Raw genomic sequence first — 23129 nt, 5'->3', positions numbered from 1 at the left:
AAGGCTTCCTGCCAACGTATCTCGAAGAGATAATTACCACACACACGTCTGTATTTGCTTGTAACTGGTGCATCGCTGCCACTTCACTCTAGTCGCTGCACTCTTCCAATGACGATGTGCCACAAAAGATGTCTTACGATTGCCAATATATCTCCAAGAGCAAATACCACACTCAGGTATAGTTTTTAACATTTTAATGCAATGACAGCAACTGATATTGTTTATATTAGAATATACAGCCTACGGTTGCAGGTTAACTTTATCGTTTACCTAGGTTTCAACGTTAGTAATAACGTCTTCTTCAGAACCTGCAACAAGTTAATATTATAATGCGCTAGTAAATTATATTAGATATGGTCATCCCACAGGATGCAACGGATAGTATTTACATACATTTTTATTTAAATGTTTGCCTAAAACAGGCCATGTCCTAAGTCAACTTCATAGAACTTGATGCATAACCATAAGGTTTTGTCACTTCCGTTAAACAAGCTGTAGCAAATTCACTTTAAGCCCGTTGTATGGGCCTCGTCGTGTGATAGAGACTGCGGACCGCGAGGGCTTCGCGGTCTGCCTCACAGAGGGCGGCGCGCATGCGCGAGAAGTATAGAATCAAACTCTTTATTACGCACGCTTCAGATAACATTTTTTCTATGAATTAATCTTATATTTAATATTGTAAGTTAATTACAGTATCCAGCATGACTAAGTTATACATTCTACTACAGAGCTTTCTAAACTGACCAACAAATCTCGTATGAACAGCTGCAGGAAAGGATCTATTATTACAGAAACTGTGAGGTCCCATGCATTATGAATTTCTGTAAACCTAATATAGGTTGGAAGCCTTCGAAGTATGCCCTATTTTTTAGACACAATCGATCATTCAGTAAATTGTTTCTATCTGTAATTAGATGTGCATAAGTTTGTAGTTCCTCAAGCGTGTCGAGTCTATATCCCTTAACTTCATGATGTAGTAGCTCTATGTCACGTAAAGGCTTAGGTGTATGAGCCCTTTGCACCATATGTTCCGCAAAGGCTGACCCCCGTGTTCCTACGCAATTTGTTGGAAGATGTTCTTTAAACCTTACTGCTATAGCTCTGCCTGTTTGACCTATGTAATAACATGGACAATCATCTCACATAATCTTATATACGCCTGATTTCGCTGACTTGTCACCGTCTTTCTCGAGGGAAAATTTGCTTTAAACTATTACTCGTCGAGTAGGAAATTTTAAAACCTGAATTTTTCAACAGGCGCCCTTTCTTGTAGGAGACATTACGTATATAAGGAACCGACAACCATTCCTTGATCTGATCTTGCTTTTGGGTATTTGTGTTTCCTAAAGTCGTTAATAGAAGTGACAAAACCTTATGGTTATACATCAAGTTTTATGAAGTTGACTTAGGAATGGCCTGTTTTAGGAAAACATTTAAATAATAATTTATGTAAGTACTATACGTTGCATTCTGTAGGATGACCATATCTAATATAATTTACTAGCGCATTATAATATTAACTTGTTGCAGGTTCTGAAGAAGACGTTATTACTAACGTTGAAACCTAGGTAAACGATAAAATTAACCTGCAACTGTAGGCTCTATATTCTTATATACACTCAGGTATGTAGTAGCTTGTAAGTGATGCATCGCTGCCATTTTACTATGGTCGCCACCGACTTACGATTACGATGACATACAAAAATTTCCATACTGAAGCGACGCTGCCGACGTATCAAATGGTTCAAATGGCTCTGAGCACTATGGGACTTACCATCTGAGGTCATCAGTCCCCTAGAACTTAGAACTACTTAAACCTAACTAACCTAAGGACATCACACACACTCGTGCCCGATGCAGGATTCGAACCTGCGACCGTAGCGGTCGCGTGGTTCCAGACTGAAGCACCTAGAACCGCTCGGCCACACCGGCCGGAGCCGACGTATCCCCAAGAGACATATACCGCCCAGAGGTCTCTAGCAGATTATAACTGATGCTTCTCTGCCACTTTAGTATGGTCCCTGCAGCCTTTCAGTGACGATAAGGCACAAAAATTGCACCGCAATTCCATAGTACAGTCCCCCTTTCGACGTATTTCCAAGAGAGAAGTAGCATACTCAGGTCTCTAGTAGTTTGTAACTGGTGCATCGCTTAAACTTTACTGTAGGCCACGCACACTTACAATGACGATGAGACACAAAAACTGCCTGGAAATTTCCTACGTAACCCCAAGTGGCAAATACTGGCCTTAGGACTCTAGTAGCTAGTACGTGATGCATCACTCGATTTTGACAGTAGTCCACACACGCTTCCAATGACGATGAGACACAAATTAGCTCCGTGATTGCATACTCCAGGCTCCCTGCTGATGAATCTCCAAGAGACAATTACCGCCCTCAGGTCTCTAGTAGCTTATGACTGAAGCAACGTTGCCACTGTACTGTAGTTCCCGCATCATTACATTGTCGATGACACACAAAAATTGCTTCGCGATTGCATACCACAGGCTCCCTGAAATCGTACCTCCAAGAGATACATACCGACATCAAGTCTCCAGTAGATATTAACTGATGCATCGTTGGCATTTTTCTGTAGTCCCCGCACCTTTTACAACGACAATGAGACACAATATTTGCTCCGCGATTGCAGACTGGAGGCTCCCTGGTCGAAAAGACAAATATCGCCCTCAGGTCTATAGTAGCTTGCAACTGATCCATCGCTGCCACTTTACTGTAGTCCCCGCAGTCATACAGTGACGATGAGACAGAAAAAAATGCTTCGCGATTCCATACCAGTGGCTCCCTGCCGACATATCTCCAAGCGTCAAATTTGGCCCTCAGGTTTCTAGTAGCTTGTAACTGATACACCACTGCCACGTTACTGTAGTCCCCACACCCTTAGAGTGACGATGAGACACAAAAATTGCTTTGCGACTCATACTAAGCCTCCCTGCCAACATATGGCCAAGAGATATATAACTCCCTCAGGTCTCTAGTAGTTTGTAACCTGTGCAACATTGCCACTTTACTGTAGTCTCCGCAACCCAACAATGAGGATGAGACACAAATATTGCTTCCATGTTTCACACCACAGGGTCCCTTGCGATGTGTCTCCAAGAGACAAATACCGCCCTCAAGTCTCTAGTAGCTTGTAACTGATGTATATCTGACAGTTTACTGTGGTTCTCGTACTCTTACAATGACGATGAGACAGAAAAATTGCTTCACGAATCCATACTAAAGGCTCCCTGCCGACGTATCTCCAAGAGATAGACACCGCCATCAGGTTTCTAGTAGCTTGTAACTGATACATCACTACCACTTTACTTTAGTCCCAACACTCTTACAATGACGATGAGACACAAAAAATGCTTTGCGACTGCATACCTCACTCTCCTTGCCGACTTATCTCGAAGAGACAAATACCGCCTTCAGGTCTCAGTAGCTGGTAACAAATGCATTACTGCCTGTTTACCGTAGTCCGTGCACCCTTACAGTAACAGAGAGACACAAAAATTAGTTCGCAATTGCTTACCAGAGGCTGACTGCCGACGTATCTCCAAGCGATAGACATCGCCCTCAGGTCTCTAGTAGGTTATGACTGATCCATTGCAGCCACTTTACTGTAGTCCCCGCACCCTTAGAATGACGACGAGACAGAAAAATTGCTTAGTGGTTGCTTACCACATTCTCCCTGGCGACGATCTCGAAGAGACAAATACTGCACTCATATCTCTAGCAGCTTAAAACGGATGCATCAGTGCCACTTTAGGTTTGTCCCAGCACCCTTACAATGACGATGAGACACCAATATTGCTACACGATTGCGTACCACAGGCGATATGAAAACGTATCTCCAATGACAAATACTGCCATCAGGTTTGTAGCAAGTTGAATTTTTTTATTTATTTAGTGTTCCGTGGGACCAAATTAAGGAGAAGTCTCCATGGTCATGAAACAAGTCAATAAGTGAAATTATCCCACGATAGTAGAAACAGATAAAATGAAATACAAGAAACGTATTCAGGTGACAAGTCGTAAGTTTAAATAAAGAACATCAACAATGTAACACTGCAATTAGCTTATTTGTTCAGCTCTTCCAGGAGCTCCTCGACAGAATAGAAGGAGTGAGCCATGAGGAAACTCTTCAGTTTAGACTTAAAAGCGTTTTGGCTACTGCTAAGATTTTTGAGTTCTTGTGGTGGCTTATTGAAAATGGATGCAGCAGAATAGTGCACTCCTTTCTGCACAAGAGTCAAGGAAGTGCATTCCACATGCAGATTTGATTTCTGCCTGGTATTAACTGAGTGAAAGCTGCTAACTCTTGGGAATAAGCTAATATTGCTAACAACAAACGACAGTAAAGAAAATATATACTGTGAGGGCAATGTCAGAATTCCCAGACTATTGAGTAGGGTTCGACAAGAGGTTCTCGAACTTACACCACATATAGCTCGAACAGCCCGTTTTTGAGCCAAAAATACCCTTTTTGAATCAGAAGAATTATCCCAAAAAATAATACCAAGTGACATTAGCGTATGAAAATAAGCGAAGTAGACTACTTTTCGTGTAGAACTGTCACTTATTTCAGATACTGTTCTAATGGTAAATAAAGCGGCATTTAGTTTCTGAACAAGATCCTGAACATGGGCTTTCCACAACAGCTTACTATCTATCCGAACGCCTAGGAACTTGAACTGTTCCGTCTCGCTTATAATATGCCCATTCTGTCTGATGAAAATATCAGTTTTGTTGAATTGTGAGTTAGAAACTGTAAAAACTGAGTCTTACTGTGATTTAGCATCAAATTATTCGCCACAAGCCACGAACTTATTTCATGAACTACATTATTTAATGATGTTTCAATATTACACACAATATTACACCAAGCTGGTGTCATCAGCAAACAGAAATATTTTTGAATCACCTGTAATACTAGAAGGCATATCATTTATATAAATAAGAAACAGCAGTGGCCCTAGTACCGACCCTTGGGGAACGCCCCACTTAACAGTGCCCAATTGGGACTGAACATCACTACCACTCTCAATATTGCGGAGAACTATCTTCCGCTTTCTGTTCTTAAAGTAAGAGGCGAACCAATTATAAGCTACTCCCCACACTCCATAATGGTCCAACTTCTGCAGTAAAATTTTGTGGTCAACACAGTCAAAAGCCTTCGTTAAATCAAAGAAAACACCTAGCGTTCGCAACCTTTTATTTAATCCGTCCAAAACCTCATAGAGAAAAGAGAATATAGCATTTTCAGTTGTTAAACCATTTATAAAACCAAACTGTATCCGTCCAAAACCTCACAGAGAAAAGAGAATATAGTATTTTCAGTTGTTAAACCATTTCTAAAACCAAACTGTACATTTGACAGCAAATTATGTGAACTTAAATACTCCAGTAACCTTGTACATACAACCTGCTCGATAACTTTAGCAAACACCGATGGCATAGAAATAGGTTTATAATTGTCAACATTATCCCTGTCTCCCTTTTTACAAAGTGGCTTCACTACTGAGTACTTTAACTGGTCAGGAAACTGACCACTCCTAAAGGAAAAGTTACAGATATGGCTAACTACTGGGCTAACATACATAGAACAATACTTCAGTATTCTGCTAGATACCCCGTCATATCCATGAGGGTTCTTGGTCTTTAGTGATTTAATTATTTACTCAATCTCCCTCTTGTCAGTATCATGGAGGAGCATTTCAAGTAACAGTCTCGGAACACTTTTTTCGACGAGCGCTATAGATTCCCTGTTGGGACTAGGTTTCTATTTAGTTAACCTGCTATATTCAGAAAGTGGTTATTAAATACTGTACACATATGTGACTTATCAGTAACACGGATATTCCCACTACGCACTGATTCTATATCCTTGACCCGTCTCTGCAGAGCAGCCACTTCCCTTACGACTGACCATATAGTTTTAATTTTATCCTGAGACTTGGCCATTCTATCTGTATACCACATACTTTTTGCCTTCCTAATAACTATTTTAAGCATCTTACAGTACTGTTTGTAATGGTCTGCTAAGATTTTGACTGTTTCTAACTTTTGATACAATTGCCATTTTGTTCTACAGGATATTCTTATCCCTCTAGTCAGCCACCCAGGCTGCCTGTTTGTGCTAGTACCCTGTTTTGAACGTTCTAACGGAAAGCAACTTTCAAAGAGCACGAGAAAAGTCTTGAGGAAAGCATTATATTTATTGTCTACTGTATCAGCGCTATAAACATCTTGCACTCTTGTTCCTTGATAAGGTTTACAAAGGTCTCTACAGCAACTGGATCAGCTTTCCTAAAAAGTTGATAACTATATTTAACCTATGTTGCAGCACAAAAATCTTTTAGAGTTAAAACTTGTACATCATGACCTGAAAGGTCATTCACTTTTTTGCTAACAGAATGCCCTTCTAGTAATGAGGAATGAACAAAAATGTTGTCTATGGTTGTTCTTCTGTTCCCTTGCACTCTCGTTGAAAGAATACGGTTAGCATAAGATTATATGAATTAAGGAAGTCTACCAGCATCCTTTTCCTTGCACAATCACTTATACAATTAATATTGAAGTCACCACATTGTATTTCCTATAAAGTGAACCAAGAACCTCCTCTAGCTTTAGCAAAAATGTTGTGAAATCGGAGTCTGGGGATCTATAAATAACAACAGTTAGAAGTTTAAAAAAATGGTTCAAATGGCTCTGAGCACTATGGGACTCAACTGCTGTGGTCATCAGCCGCCTAGAACTTGGAACTACTTAAACCTAACTAACCTAAGGACATCACACACATCCATGCCCGAGGCAGGATTCGAACCTGTGACCGTAGCAGTCGCAGGGTTCCGGACTGCGCGCCTAGAACCGCGAGACCACCGCGACCGGCCGTTAGAAGTTTAACTCCACTACATTTAACCACACCTGCACAACATTCAAACACCTTTTCAGTGCAGTACTTTGAAACATCAATTGACTCAAATGGGATACCGTTTTTCACATAGATGGCTACTCCCGCACACCGCAAAGAGTTCATAGAAAAGCCGCCAGCCAACCTGTATCCTGCTAATGGAAGCCTCTGAATTATCTCCTTATTATGAAGTGTTCAGATATACCAATAATTTCATTGTCAACATCTATAAGCAGTTCACTAACTTTACTCTAATACATTGTATATTTTGATGAAATATACTAATTCCCTCATTACTCGGATAACTAAGCTTTGTCGAAAGTGGTTTCTTTGTTAGAGAGACTTCCCATAAGCAGAAATACCTATCAGCTGACTTCAGTCTAAAAAAAGATGCAGCTCTAACACCCACTAGTACAGGAATTTTCCCATGAGTGATCCCACCACCCCCACCTATGCTGTCACCTATAAGCTTTGCCAACCTCCCCTTTCCACACCTTTTGAGGTGCAGGCCATGTCTAGTGAAATCCGTCCTGCTGATAGACTCCACCGACACCACTGAAATGTGACCCATGCCTTCTTCATCAGCGCACCCCCAAGTCTCATGTTATTACGCCTGACAGCTGTATAAAAGTGAGGCCGATCGTGACGCTGAAACAGCTCCACGAAATGCACATTCGTGTTGCCAGTCTGAGTGGCTATCTTTTCCAGGTCACCATCAATGTTATACTCCACATCCCTATCAATACTATTACGAGCCCCACCTACAATCACTACCTGGTCCTCTTTAGTAAAATCCCTACATAACCCCCCTATGTTAACAGTCACCTGAGCGAATCCTGCATTAGGCTTCACAATGCTAGTGACCTGGTACTCACTTCCCAGCACTTCCTGCAACTGCTGGCCTATACCTCTACCATGAGAACTACCTAACAGCAGAACCTTCTTCTTTCTCTTAGACTTTGCAACTGTCCTAGCCACCGTAACTGCTGAGGTCTGCTGCATACTTCCTACATCTACAGCTACTAGAGACCCCTCTCCACTAAACTCTGACAGTTGGTCATATCTATTGCAAACACCAAGAGTAAAACTATCTGAAAATCTCCTTCTCCTAGCAGATCTCTTGCCAACAGCCAGATCCCATTCCCCAACCCCCTTCTCCCTCCTCATCCTATCTAGCTCATCCTGTGCGTTTTTCAACTGCACCTGAAGGGCACAGATCTTACGCTCCTGCTCTTCTATCAACTTACTCTTGCTACATGACCTGTAGTTCCAGGAGAGGATCTCACCAGAATGCCCACTGGGTTCCCCACTGCATTCCCCCCAGTGAAAATACTTCGAACAAGTCTCACACCGCAATCCACTACTCACAACCTACTGCAAAGCCCACACTTCTCACTCATGGTAAAATTTCGCGGTTATTGAAACAAGAAAACTACTTTATCTAAGTTCCGCTAGTACAATAAGAAGATGTTAAAAAAATTTACTACAATAATCACAAACTTACTCTACGAGGGAAGTAACTACTATTATTAACAGTATTAATCAACAGCAAATGAGAATAAGAAGATATTAAAAAAATTTACTACAATAATCACAAACTTACTCTACAAGGGAAGTAACTACTGTTATTAACAGTATTAATCAACAGCAAATGAGAATATAACAAAAAACTAACACAGAAAGAAAATGAAACATCTAGTGAGTAACGAAACTGAAAGCAGTTCCCAAAAATTTCTTCTGAAATTATTTCACCAGAAAACACGAAGAACACCGGTTGAGGACTACTAAAGTTTCTAAATAAACCACTATACACAAACAATTAATTAGTACTTAGCATTCGATGCGCCGCTACAGCAGCAACTGGTCAGCGCGGAATGTAAACATAGGTAAGAGGTTAAGTTGCTCGATACGAAACACTCACAAATATCAGGTCACAACACAAGAAAGGCCGAGGTAAATGAAGAAATTACCAATAAGTCACTTATATAGTAAATATTATCACAAAAAACGTTAAAATATGTATCTGAGACCTAAAAATATATGAAAACTTAGAGAGCGATCTCACACGCAGTCACGCGCTTATGACGTCACACTAGATTAATTGCTGACACTTTACTGTAGTCCCCGGACCCTAACAATGACGATGACATACAAATATTCCTTGCGATTGCATACATCAGGCTCTCTGCAGACGCAACTCAAAGAGAAATATACCGCCCACAGGTCTCTAGTAGCTTGTAACTGTTGAGTCGTTTAAACATTACTGTAGTCCCCGCACCCTTACATGATAATGAGACACAATAATTTCTTAGTGATTGCATACCCTGCTGACGTATCTCCAAGAGACAAATATTGCCCTCCGACCTCTAGTAGCTTGTAACTGTTGTATTGCTGCCACTTTACTGTAGTCCCGCAACCTTAGAATCAAGAAGAGACACTAAAATAGCGTCGTTGTTGCATACCAAATTCTCCCTGAAGACTTATCTCGAAGAGGTAAATATTGCCCTCAGATCTGTAACGGCTTGAAACAGATGCATCGCCGGCACATTAGTGTAGTCCCCGCACCCTTACAAAGACAATGAGTCTCATAAATTCCTTCACGATTGCATACCACAGGCTATCTGAATACATATCTTCAAGAGACATATACTGAGCTCTGGTTTTTGACACCTCGTAACAGATGCATTGCTGACACTTTTCTTTAGTCCCCGCAACCTTAGAATGACAATGACACACCAATATTCTTTTGCGATTGCACACCTCAGACTTCCTACCGACGTATCTCCAAGAGTGAAATATAGCCGTCAGGTCTCTAGTAGCTTGTAACTGATACATAGGTGCCACTTTGCTGTAGTCTCCTCACCCTTACAATGACGGTGAGACAGGAAAATTGCTTCACGATTCCATACTAAAGGCTCTCCGCCGACGTATCTCCAAGAGAGAATTACCGCCATAAGGTCCCTAGTAGTTTGTAACCGATTCATCAGTGCATCTTACTGTAGTCCCCACACCCTTACAATGGCGAAGAGACACAAAATATTGCTTCGTGGTTGCATACAACATTCTCAATGCCGACGCATCTCGAAGAGCAAAATACTGAACTCATATCTCTAGCAGCTTAAAACGGATGAATCGGTGCCACTTTCGTTTAGTCCCCGGACCCTTACAATGACGTAGAGACAGCAATATTGCTTTTTGATTGCATACCTCAGCCATCCTGCCGACACACCTCCAAGAGAGAAATACCACCCTCAGGTCTCCAGTAGCTTGTAACTGATGCATCGCTGCCACTTACTGTAGTTCCAGCACCCTTACAATGACGATGATTCAAAAAAAAATGCTCCACAATTGCTTACCACAGGCTCCCTTCCGACGTATGTACAAAAGAGAAATACCGCCAACAGGTCTCTAATAGCTTGTAACTGATGCATCGCTAGCACTTTACTGTAGTCTCCGCACCCTTACAATGACGCCGAGACACAAAAAATTGGCTTACGATACCATACCACAGGCGCCCTGCCGACGTATCTCCATGAGAGGATTATCGCCATCAGGTCTCTAGTAGCTTGTAACTGATGTATTGGTGCATATTTACTGTAGTCCTTTTTTTTTGGGTCATCAGTCTACTGACTGGTTTGATGCGTCCCGCCACGAATTCCTCCTCTGTGCTAAACTCTTCATCTCAGAGTAGCACTTGCAACCTACGTCCTCAATTATTTGCTTGGCGTATTCCAATCTCTGTCTTCCTCTACAGTTTTTGCCCTCTACAGCTCCCTCTAGTACCATGGAAGTCATTCCCTCATGTCTTAGCAGATGTCCTATCTTGCTGTCCCTTCGCCTTATCAGTGTTTTCCACATATTCCTTTCCTCTCCGATTCTGCCTAGAACCCCCTCATTCCTTACCTTATCAGTCCACCTAATTTTCAACATTCGTCTATAGCACCACATCTCAAATGCTTCGATTCTCTTCTGTTCCGGTTTTCCCACAGTCCATGTTTCACTACCATACAATGCTGTACTCCAGACGTACATCCTCAGAAATTTATTCCTCTAATTAAGGCTGGTATTTGATATTAGTAGACTTCTCTTGGCCAGAAATGCCTTTTTTGCCATAGCGAGTATGCTTTCGATGTCCTCCTTGCTCCGTCCGTCATTGGTTATTTTACTGCCTAGGTAGCAGAATTCCTTAACTTCATTGACTTCGTGACCATCAATCCTGATGTTAAGTTTCTCGCTGTTCTCATTTCTACTACTTCTCATTACCTTCGTCTTTCTCCGATTTACTCTCAAACCATACTGTGTACTCATTAGACTGTTCATTCCATTCAGCAGATCATTTAGTTCTTCTTCACTTTCACTCAGGATAGCAATGTCATCAGCGAATTGTATCATTGATATCCTTTCACCTTGTATTTAATTCCACTCCTGAACCTTTCTTTTATTTCCATCATTGCTTCCTCGATGTACAGATTGAACAGTAGGGGCGAGAGGGTACAGCCTTGTCTTACTCCCTTCTTAATACGAGCACTTCGATCTTGATCGTCCACTCTTATTATTCCCTCTTGGTTGTTGTACATATTGTATATAACCCGTCTCTCCCTATAGCTTATCCCTACTTTTTTTCAGAATCTTGAACAGCTTGCACCATTTTATATTGTCGAACGCTTTTCCAGGTCAACAAATCCTATGAACCCGTCTTGATTTTTCTTTAGCCTTGCTTCCATTATTAGCTTTAACGTCAGAATTGCCTCTCTCGTGCCTTTACTTTTCCTAAAGCCAAACTGATCGTCACCTAGCGCATTCTCAATTTTCTTTTCCATTCTTCTGTATATTATTCTTGTAAGCAGCTTCGATGCATGATCTGTTAAGCTGATTGTGCGATAAAACACCCTTATAATGATGGAGAATACAAAAATTATATCGCGATTTCATACTACAGGCTCCATGGCTACGTAGTAGGTACTGGGAGATGAAGAAGCTTGCACAGGATAGAGTAGCATGGAGAGCTGCATCAAACCAGTCTCAGGACTGAAGACCACAACAACAACAATGTCGCAGTTCCAATACAATACTGACAGCCATAAGAAAAGGTAGAAGCTAGAGATAACACGGGTAGGCCCGAGTGCAAAACTAGAAAGCTTGAATGTCTACTTCTTCAATTGACAGCTGCGTGGTACATAGTTCAACTCAACTAGCCAAACTGAATTGCTCAACGCCGTGTCTAGAAGACCATGGCCCAGACATGCCACTAGAACTTGCAATAACAGGCCTGCTTCCGCACACCGAGCCACATACACCAGTCAAATCCAGCTAACTCCATGCAAACACAAGTTTCACTCTCAGAGCAGCGACACATACCGGCCGTTCCGAAGCCAAAACCCAGTTGGATCACCAGCCAACCAGCACCACCACCCGCCAACGAGGAAAAGATAAGCAACGTCAAGGGGAAACAAACGATCCGGGTGAATCGAAGAAGGCGACTGGCCCCAGCGCCTCCCCGCGTATCACTCACATTGGCGGTTTAACACAGAAATTGCGACACTATTAATTATGAAAGGATCCATGGAGACTTCTGCCCAAGTGTGTGACCCTGCCAGTGCCAATATATTGGTCTCCTGCTGGGAGTCACGTACCTTTTTCCGATGCACCGCTACCTGCTTGCTGTATCCCTCACAACTTCACATTGTCGAATTAACACAGAAATTACGTTGCTATTATATACTAAAGGATACATGAAGATTCCTCTCCAAGCGAGTAACGCGTCTAGTGTCAGCGTATGGATTATCCCTTGGGAGTCAACTGCCATTTTTTCGATGCACTACTGCCAGTTTACCATATACCTTGAACTCTCACATTGACGATTTATCACAGAAATTGCGTCGATATGAAATATTAAAGAATCGTCGAAGACTTCTCCCCAGGTGAGTAACAAGGCTATGGTGAACCTAAGAATCTTCTCTTTTGAGTACATCTACATCTATATCTACATCCATAGTCCGCAAGCCACCTTACGGTGTTGGCGGAGGGTACCCTGAGTACCTCTATCGGTTCTCCCTTCTATTCCAGTCTCGTATTGTTCGTGGAATGAAGGATTGTCGGTATGCTTCTGTGTGGGCTCTAATCTCTCTGACTTTATCCTCATTGTCTCTCCGCGAGATATACGTAGGAGGGAGCAATATAGTGCTTGACTCTTCGGTGAAGGCATGTTCTCGAATCTTTAACAAAAGCCCGTACCGAGCTACTGAGGGTCTCTCCTGCAGAGTCTTCCACTGGAGTTTATCTGTCATCTCCGATGCACCACTGCTAGATTACTGTATCCCTCAGAACCTCACATTGACGAATTAACACCGAAATTACATCACTATTAAATACGGAAGGATCCATGTAGACTTCTGGCAGAGCGTTTGAGGCTGCCAACTTCAATCTACTGATGACTTCCTGAGAGCCCACTATCATTTGTAGGATGCATCAGTGCCTGCTTGCTGTATCCCTCACAACTTCACATTACCGATTTAACTCAGTAATTGCGTCGTTATTATATCTTAAAGGATACATGAAGAGTTCTCCAGAAGTGAAAGTGAGTAACGCTTCTAGTGTCAACGTATGAATCCCCTCTTGGCAGACAAGTGTCTTTTCTTCGATGCAGTATTGCCAGTTTACTGTATCCGTTTAATTCATACATTGGCGACTTATCACAGATGTTACATCGATATTACACATTAATGGATTGTTGAAAACTTCTCCATAAACGTGTAACAGGACTACAGTAATGCTATGGATCTTCTCTTTTGAGAAAAGTGTTTTTCTTTTTTGTATACCACTGCGAGATTACTGTATCCCTCGCAACCTCAAATCGACATTTAACAAAGAAATTACGGCGCTATTAAACACGGAACGATGCTTGCTGAACTCTGCCAGAGCGTGTGAAGCTGCCACCATCAATCTACTGATTACTTCCTGTGATCCCACTATCACTTTTCCGATGCGTCAGTTTCTGATTGCTGTATCCCTCACAACTTCATATTGTCGAATTAACACAGAAATCGCGTCGCTATTATATACTAACGGATACATGAAGAGTTCTCCATAAGCGAGTTACGCGAGTAGTGACAATGTATGGATTTCCTGTAGGGAGTCGAGTGACTTTTTTTTGGATGCACTTTTGCCACTTTATTGTATGCCTTGAATTCATACATTGGCGATTTATCACAGAAATTGCGTCGATATTAAATAATAATGGACCATTGAAGAGTCCTATTTAAACGAGTAACACGGCTACAGTCATCCCACAGAGCTTCTCTTTTGAGTCATGTGTCTTTTTTCCGATGCACCACTGCCAGATTATTGTATTCCTCGCAACCTCACATTGTCGAATTAACACAGAAATTGCGTCGATATTATATACTAAAGGATGCACGAAGACTTCTCCAGAAGCGAGTAACGCGTGTAGAGTCAATGTATGGATTTTCTGTAGGCAGTCGAGTGACTTTTTTTGGATACACTTTTGTCAGTTTATTGTATGCCTTGAATTCATACATTGGTGATTTATCACAGAAATTGCCTCGATATTAAATATTAATGGATCGTTGAAGACTTCTCCTTAAACGAGTAGCATGGTTACAGTCATCCTATGTGTAAGTAGGCTGTTTAGGTTTTTATGTTGGTAGCGCCATGTAGGGCTCTATATGAAAATCACTGACTGTGCTGCGTGAAGTAATATTCGCCATTGTAGTGTTGGGCAGTTGGCTGTTAACAGCGCGTAGCGTTGCGCAGTTGGAGGTGAGGCGCCAGCAGTAGTTGATGTGGGGAGAAAGATGGTGGAATTTTGAGAGCAGATGATTTGGACGCGTGTCCATCAGAAAGAGGAAATTTGTAAAATTGGATAAATTTGTAATATTGGATAACATGGACTGATATATATACTATGACTTTTGAACACTATTAAGGTAAATACATTGTTTGTTCTCTATCAAAATCTTTCATTCGCTAACTATGCCTATCAGTAGTTAGTGCCCTCAGTAGTTTGAATCTTTTATTTAGCTGGCAGTAGTGGCGCTCGCTGTATTGCAGTAGTTCGAGTAATGAAGATTTTTGTGAGGTAAGTGATTTGTGAAACGTATAGGTTAATTTAGTCGAGGTAATTCTCTTGTAGGGATTATTGAAAGTCAGATTGCGTTGCGCAAAAAATATTGTGTGTCAGTTTAAGCACAGTCATGTATAATTTTTCTAAGGGGACGTTTCATATTGATCTTCTCTTTTGAGTCAAGTGTCTCTTTTCCGATGCACCACTGCCAGATTACTGTACCCCTCGCATCCTCACATTGACGAATTAACGCAGAAATTGCACAGCTATTAAATACGAAAGAATGCATGAAGACTTCTGCTGAGCGTGTACGGCTGCTATCATCAATCTACTGATATCTTCCTGTGAGCCCACTATCATTTTCCGATGCATCACTGCCTGCTTTCTGTATCTCTGACAACTTCACATTGTCGAATTAACACAGAATTTGCGTCGCTATTATACACTAAAGGATACATGAAGAGTTCTCCGAAGCGAGTAACGCATCGAGTGTCAACGGTTGGATTTACTCTTGGGAGTCAAGTGTCTTTTTTTCGATGCCCTATTGCCAGTTTACTGAATCCCTTGAATTCATACATTGCCGATTTATCACAGAAATTGTGTCGATATTAAATAATAGTGGATCGTTGAAGACTTCTCCTTAAGCGAGTAACATGGCTAATGTCATCCTATGGATCTTTTCTTTTGAGTCATGTGTCTTTTTTACAATGCACCACTGACAGATTACTGTATCCCTCGCAACCTCACATTGTCGAATTAACACAGAAATTGCGTCGATATTATATACTAAAGGATGCATGAAGACTTCTCCAGAAGCGAGTAACACGTTTGGTGTGAATGTATGGATTTCCTGTAGGGAAACGAGTGTCTTTCTTTCAATGCATTATTGCCAGTTTACTGTATCGCTTGAATTCATACATCGGCGATTTATCACAGAAATTGCGTCGATATTAAATATTAATGGATCGTTGAAGACTTCTATTTAAACGAGTAACACGGCTCCTCTTTTGAGTCAAATGTCTTTTTTCCGATGTACCACTGCCAGATTACTGTATCCCTCGCAACCTCACGTTGACGAATTAACACAGAAATTGCGTCGCTATATATACTAAACGATACATGAAGACTTCTCCTTAAGCGAGTAACATGGCTAATGTCATCCTATGGATCTTTTCTTTTGAGTCATGTGTCTTTTTTACAATGCACCACTGACAGATTACTGTATCCCTCGCAACCTCACATTGTCGAATTAACACAGAAATTGCGTCGATATTATATACTAAAGGATGCATGAAGACTTCTCCAGAAGCGAGTAACACGTTTGGTGTGAATGTATGGATTTCCTGTAGGGAAACGAGTGTCTTTCTTTCAATGCATTATTGCCAGTTTACTGTATCGCTTGAATTCATACATCGGCGATTTATCACAGAAATTGCGTCGATATTAAATATTAATGGATCGTTGAAGACTTCTATTTAAACGAGTAACACGGCTCCTCTTTTGAGTCAAATGTCTTTTTTCCGATGTACCACTGCCAGATTACTGTATCCCTCGCAACCTCACGTTGACGAATTAACACAGAAATTGCGTCGCTATATATACTAAACGATACATGAAGACTTCTCCAGAAGCGAGTAACGCTTCTACTGTCAACATATGGATCTCCTCTTGAGAGTCAAGTTTCTCTTTTTCGATTCTCTACTGACAGTTGTCTGTATCCCTTGTATTGTCACATTGGCGATTTAACACAGAAATTGCGTCGATATTAAATATTAGTGGATCGTTGAAGACTTCTCCTTAAACGAGTAACACGGCTACAGTCACCCTATGGATCCATTGTAGAAAGCATTTCCAGCCACTTTAAATCTTTTTTGTTGGGAGAATATTGTTTCTTAGTATGTGTGTGTAAGAAATGAATCCTGACGTCTTGGCTGTACATAGTTGGTGAATCTTGGAAAGTACAAGATCCTTTTTTTATGTTTCATTGTCTACTCCAAAGAGTGCATTGGACTGTTCTCAATTCACCCCACTGTACAGCGTTTTTAATGAAATACCAGGTGAGCTTCAGGTAGGATGGAGAAAATCTTTATGGGATTATATGGTAGGCGATTTCCATCTAGTTCATTTGCTATAAAACAAAAAGGAACCTGGAAAGCTCGGTCTCAACTTAAGGAGTAGGGGCCGATTCATTCCTGGGGTAGGGAGAGAAAGGTTATCTGCAACTTATACAGAAAGCAAATTGTGTTTATAAGAGTCGTAGAACATGATTGGAGGTGATAGCTGAGCAGTGATGCGAGTTGAGATTGTAACTTACCCATTGTTTTACTCAATCTGTATACTGAGCAAGCTCTAGAGGAAACCAACGAGAAATTTGGAAAAGGTATTACAGTTATGGGAGAAAAAGAAGTTATTCTTAGGTATGTGAGTTTTGCCGATTACACGGTGTCTTGAAAAGAGACTTTTGGGTGATTACCAAGTAACATAAGTATCGACTTATATCAGGCAATGCTGATAGGGTTTTGGTACCATGTATCGAAACCACCCCACCAGCGTCTTCAATTTGGGAACCAAATTGTAATTTCTGTCAGATGATGATAGTAGTCGAGCAGGATCTAGCGGAGCCAATGGTGCGTACCTGCTGAGCCACCTCTTCTTCAGCTCAGTACTACAAGCGCCCTCTGCTGCTGCAGTATAGGAAGGCTGGCGGCAACCACTCAACTTCGAGCCACTTTGCTGCTGTGGTGATGCCACACAACTGCGGCCCCGACTCCATTGTTTGAGATTTAGTGCAGAGAGTCTCTTCCTTGCTAACACTCAGATAGATGGACTCTGTTTCTTGCCGGATTGTTTGTGATGTGTCTTCGCTTGGCGAAATATAACTCAAGTAAATTTTCTGCTTACTCTGTTAACCTGTTCGCTAGCCATTTCTGGCCCTGTCAAAGGTTTCACTGCGTTTGTGGAAATCTGAACCTACAACCCTCATCACGTCAGGCTTATATGCTAACTACTATGCTACCTGCGTTAAATTATTATCATGACTCAGATGACCCAGTCACAACGCTCAATTGCATCGTTCAGAAATTCGGTTTCACACAATGTAAGACAATCTCTGTGATTATTATAAATGTATATGTGACGCTGGACTGTATCTTGTGGAAATGACGGAGTGGCGTTTAGTTAGTGTTGTGTACGCAGTATGTGTATTTCGTTAGCATCGTTGTGTGTGTGTGTGTGTGTGTGTGTGTGTGTGTGCCTGTGTCTGTTTTTGTGTTTGCGTCTTTGGTTTTGTTATCTTGTGCGTTGAAGTGCGAAGTAAGAGCGTCAGAACCAGGTTTCAGGACCCAAACTCACCAAGGAAGAAAGCCAGACAAGGAATTGGAAGTGAAATGAATAATGGTTGTGGCAGTTTGTCAAACAGCGAACTGTTGGGGCATGATGCTGAGCGCTCTGATAGGAGGAAATATTACGAGAACTTGCAAGTCGTTGACCTGCGGTCATCGTCGAGATCCAAGCACTTCGCCAAAACATGAAACCAGTAATTTTAGTGATCTGAGTTGTTGTTTTATAAATCAATGTAGTATAATAACTTTCTTGGGGCTACTGGTGAACTAGCTGTCAGCAACCTTATAAACTTCGCCACAGAGAGAACGAAAGTTTAATATATTGTGAACGATGCACGGAATTCATCGATTACCTACGTCCTCTTTCCTAGGAACCAAGCTGAATGACATACGTCATCAACTACAACGTTAAAAATCGCTTGTCCTTAACGAACATTGTGAAATGTAGTATCAAATGGTTCAAATCGTTCTGAGCACTATGAGACTTAATTTCTAAGGTCATATTACCCTAGAACTTAGAACTACTTAAACCTAACTAACCTAAGGACATCACACACATCCATGCCCGAGGCAGGATTCGAGCCTGCGACCCTAGCGGTCACGCGGTTCCAGACTGTAGCGCCTAGAACCGCACGGCCACCCCGGCCGGCCAAATGTAGTATCATTTAGAGTGTTTTATTGAAAAAAATTTCTAGCTATAAAAAATAAGAAACAGATACACCAATTAACAAGACACTGTTTATTATGTAAAACATTTCCAACTATACAACTGTACCATAGTATTACTGTTCACTCATCAGTATATGTATTAAAGAAATACTGAACGCCACACAATCGTTAGCAGAGGGATACACGATCTCACTTTTCCTTAGAATGGTTGGCCGGTTGGCATCACAATTACATCGTGCACCTGCAACAAGAATTGACACGTTACAGGTAAGAGCTTGCAAATAATTGAGGTACATCACTTCATTTTAATATGGAATAAATTGTTTTTTTGAGTAGAGATATCGCCGCACTCTCAGTAACATTAGATGTCATTAGCAAACATTTTGCAATACAACTCCAGATTTTTAAAATAACTTCGTTTACACTCTATTCATCCCTCTATCAGTGGAATCCGCTCTACAAACAATTTTTGCTGCAGATATTTTGTGCGATAAAGCGTGTTCCCAATCTCACGACCGTATTAGCCCTTCGTCCATGGAAAACTATTTACCTTCCAGACAAGACATTGTATAAAAAAGACTTAGCGACAACAGTTAAACGCCGTAAGATAGTGTGGGTGCCCAACAATTTAGGTATCCTACTGCAGCTAAATAGAAAAGACAAATATTTTATTGATACCTCCGACCACTGCAGTGATGAAAAATCAGTTGCCAGGTCTTTTTATTGAATAGAAGGTTCTTAACATACCCTGTGATTGTTAGCTATCTCTTTTGGCACGCCGAAATTTTCCGTTTGATGGACGTTTATCTTCACTACTTTGGGATTACTTAAGGAACACAGCCATCATGATCAGCGGTTCCGTCATTCAAAGTGCAGTGAAATTACGCTGATGAGCCAAAATATAGTTACCACCTGCTTAAGAGCTTGTTTGTCCGTCTTTGGAACGAAATGTGTCACTGGTTCTTCGTATCATGGATCCGACCGTTTGTTGGTAGGTTTGTGGAGGTATGTAGCAGGTGTTTATGCACAGGTCAGTAAATAAAGTGTCGCTGATTTGCGTACTCTAATGGCACCCTATAGCGATCCAGATGGTTTCCATAGGATTAACAGGCGAATTTGGGCGCCAAAACATCAGCATGAGTTCACTATAATGCCCCTAAAACCACTGTAGCATGGTTCTGTCTCCGAGACATGGCGAATTATACTGCTGAAAGATGACATCGCTGTCAGGGAAGACATCAGCAATGAAGGGGTGCAGGGGGTTTGCAGCTGTGAGCGTGTCTTCGATTACAACAGCTCCCATATAAGAACAGGAGTGTGTCTCCCATAGCATAAAGCCCCTATTACACGATACACCTAAACTGTACACTACGTATCAGTGCCCCAGGCGTGCATATCTGTAATAAAGGCTGGTTCACGTAGACCTATTACACCATCCAAGCGGGATATACCTAGCCCTATGTGTAGTAGGCGGTAATAACGCGCGAAATGCAGACAGAACTGTCTGATCTCTTATAAAGTCGTTCGTTCTAGAGCACGAAACACAAGAGGGACTGTGTGACATATTGGAATGTCATTCCTTCAAATTATTTATGTGAGCTCAAGGTGTAAGTAGGCTGTTTAGGTTATCTTATTGGTAACGCCACGTAGCGCTCCGTATGAAAAGTCACTGGCTGTGCTGTGTGCAGTCTGTGGCTAGTTTGCATTGTTGTCTGCCATTGTAGTGTTGGGCATATGGATGTGAACAGCGGGTAGCGTTGCGCAGTTGGAGGTGAGCCACCAGCAGTGGTGGATGTGGGGAGAGAAATGGCGGAGTTTTGAAATTTGTAAGACTGGATGTCATGAACTGCTATATATATTATGACTTTTGAACACTAGTAAGGTAAATACATTGTTTGTTCTCTATCAAAATCTTTCATTTGCTAACTATCCCTATCAGTAGTTAGTGCCTTCCGTAGTTTGAATCTTTTATTTAGCTGGCAGTAGTGGCGCTCGCTGTATTGCAGTAGTTCTAGTAACGAAGATTTTTGTGAGGTAAGTGATTTGTGAAAGGTATAGGTTAATGTTAGTCAGGGACATTCTTTTGTAGGGATTATTGAAAGTCAGATAGCGTTGCGCTAAAAAATATTGTGTGTCAGTTTAAACACAGTCATGTATAATTTTTCTAAGTGGGCGTTTCAAAGGTTCCTATTTAATAAAATTATTTATTAAGTATTGGTACTCTCTTTTATGTTGGTTACTACTGTTCTGAAGTACAGATTCAACAGTTAGTTTCAGGGTATATGTATTTATACAGCATTTTGCACGTGAAGGACCCACTTTTTTGGGGGGCCTATTGCCCTGGTAGTGAAAGTAAACCTTCAGATTAGGGTAAAAAGACGACGAAAACGGGAAACCTGAGTTTGTTGATTTTGAAACTGGCTGAGAAGAAGGGACGATGGGAAGGGATTATATTCACGGCTTATGAAAGAACTGAGGCTCGAAGATCCGCAAGAATATCGAAACTTCTTGAGAAGGGACATGGTCTGTTTCGAGAAGCTGCTGTCTAATGATAGAAGATGAAAGTAACAAGTGTGACACAGTCATGTGGTAGGCTGTCTCACATTAAATCATACGCTTACAAGTTTTGTGATGACACCAGCTCATATCACGAATAAAATACCGGTAAAAGCCCTGTTATGCTGCAGGCTGGTTGTAACATTACATTTTCTGGCCACTTTGTACCCTATCATTGCCAGCTTCTGTTTTGCAGCTTTCTGAAATAGCGCAAGAGAGCAATCAAATCAAACATGAACTTTCCTAAGCACGGTATTACGATACAAATGGAAAATCACCATCTAACGTTATATGCATATTAGTCAGAAAGAAACGATTCCCGACGTGGTCATACCTACACCTTTCTTCGCTATATGCCTGAATTAAGACGCTTAACACCTCTTTGCACCATTTCATTGCTAGAATACGAAGCAATCAATAGAAAAAATGCTTTCACAAGCAGGTAGTATAAAATTGTCTACTGCGTTACTACTGAGTGAAAAAAATGAGGAAGAATCGTAAATTAGCCACTAGCCACCTAACAATAACCAAATAACAAGCAGAAAGCACTGTGGTACCCCCTTCTGCACATGTGTGTTATCGCTGCCTAGTGCGCATGCACGGATTAACGGCAGTTTAGAACACTGCTTTCTATTCTGGCGCGCGGATAATGTGTCAACAATTTTTTTTAATTTCACCCGTTCTGCCGCTAGAGGGCTGTCGCGCTAGACCAGTACCTTCCACGGTGGATCATCGCGTAATACCCACTTAATACTCCTCCCACGAGCCTGCGTCTCTGGCGCCATGCACGTTTCCAGCCGCCATTCACCTCATTGACGGGGGTTTGTGGAGGCGACCAGTGACGTAGTGTAGTAAAAATGTGACTCCCCCGAAGAGCCGACACGTTTCCACTGACCTATGGTTGGATCACGATGGTCCCATGCCCACTGCAATCGTAACTGACGATGTCGTTGGGTCAACAATTGTACACTTAGGCGTAGTCTGCTGCGGAGCTGCACGTTCAACAATGTACGATGAAGGATGGGCTCCAAAACACTTATGCGTGCACCAGCACTCTACCTCTTTGGCAGAGATGCCGCAGGCCATCATATATCCTACTTTATAGACCAAACAAGCCTCCGAACCCCACGTTCTGTGAAAAGTCATGGACGTCCAACCACTTAGCGCGTTTTGGTAGTTTCACTGTCCTTCTACATCTTCCCACAGATGATCACGACAGTAGCACGTGAACATTCGACCAGCTTCGCCGTTTTCGAGACACTCGCCCACAGGCTCTGTGTAATAATAATCTGTCCTTCGCTAATAAAGTCGCTTATCTCATTGGATTTCCCCATTTACAGCCCACACCTTCTTTAGGGCGATCCACCGTCCATGTCTGCTTCTCTTACATTCTTTGTTACCGTGTCACGTGCCCGCAACAGCACCAGGCCGCATACAACGTCGCGGTGGACAGTGGTCATAAGGATTTGCCTTATCAGAGTAATTTCTGTTTTTTCGCGAGGTCGTGATGTAGATCACACCCTCCAATGCACTGGTCGCCTTGCATCATTTGAAAAGAGGCAGTG

At 41.7% G+C, this 23129-nt stretch overlaps 1 protein-coding gene across 3 annotated transcripts in view; it reads right to left on the bottom strand.

Annotated features, from left to right (window-relative positions):
* LOC126336364 (dehydrogenase/reductase SDR family member 11-like) overlaps window positions 1-23129 on the bottom strand; it is a 477124-nt gene that overhangs the window by 264498 nt on the left and 189497 nt on the right. The window contains exon 6 of one of the 3 annotated variants that reach the window (XM_049999968.1): window positions 19058-19249. The exons of the other annotated variants lie outside the window; for them this stretch is intronic. Within the exon in view, the coding sequence (XP_049855925.1) occupies window positions 19208-19249 (42 nt within the window). The 3' untranslated portion in view covers window positions 19058-19207. Of the gene's footprint in view, window positions 1-19057; window positions 19250-23129 lie in introns of those variants that run through there. 3 annotated transcript variants of the gene reach the window in all.

This window comes from Schistocerca gregaria, chromosome 2 (assembly GCF_023897955.1).
Source record: "Schistocerca gregaria isolate iqSchGreg1 chromosome 2, iqSchGreg1.2, whole genome shotgun sequence".
Lineage (NCBI taxonomy): Eukaryota > Metazoa > Arthropoda > Insecta > Orthoptera > Acrididae > Schistocerca > Schistocerca gregaria.
This window is presented reverse-complemented; position numbering and strand designations above follow the sequence as displayed.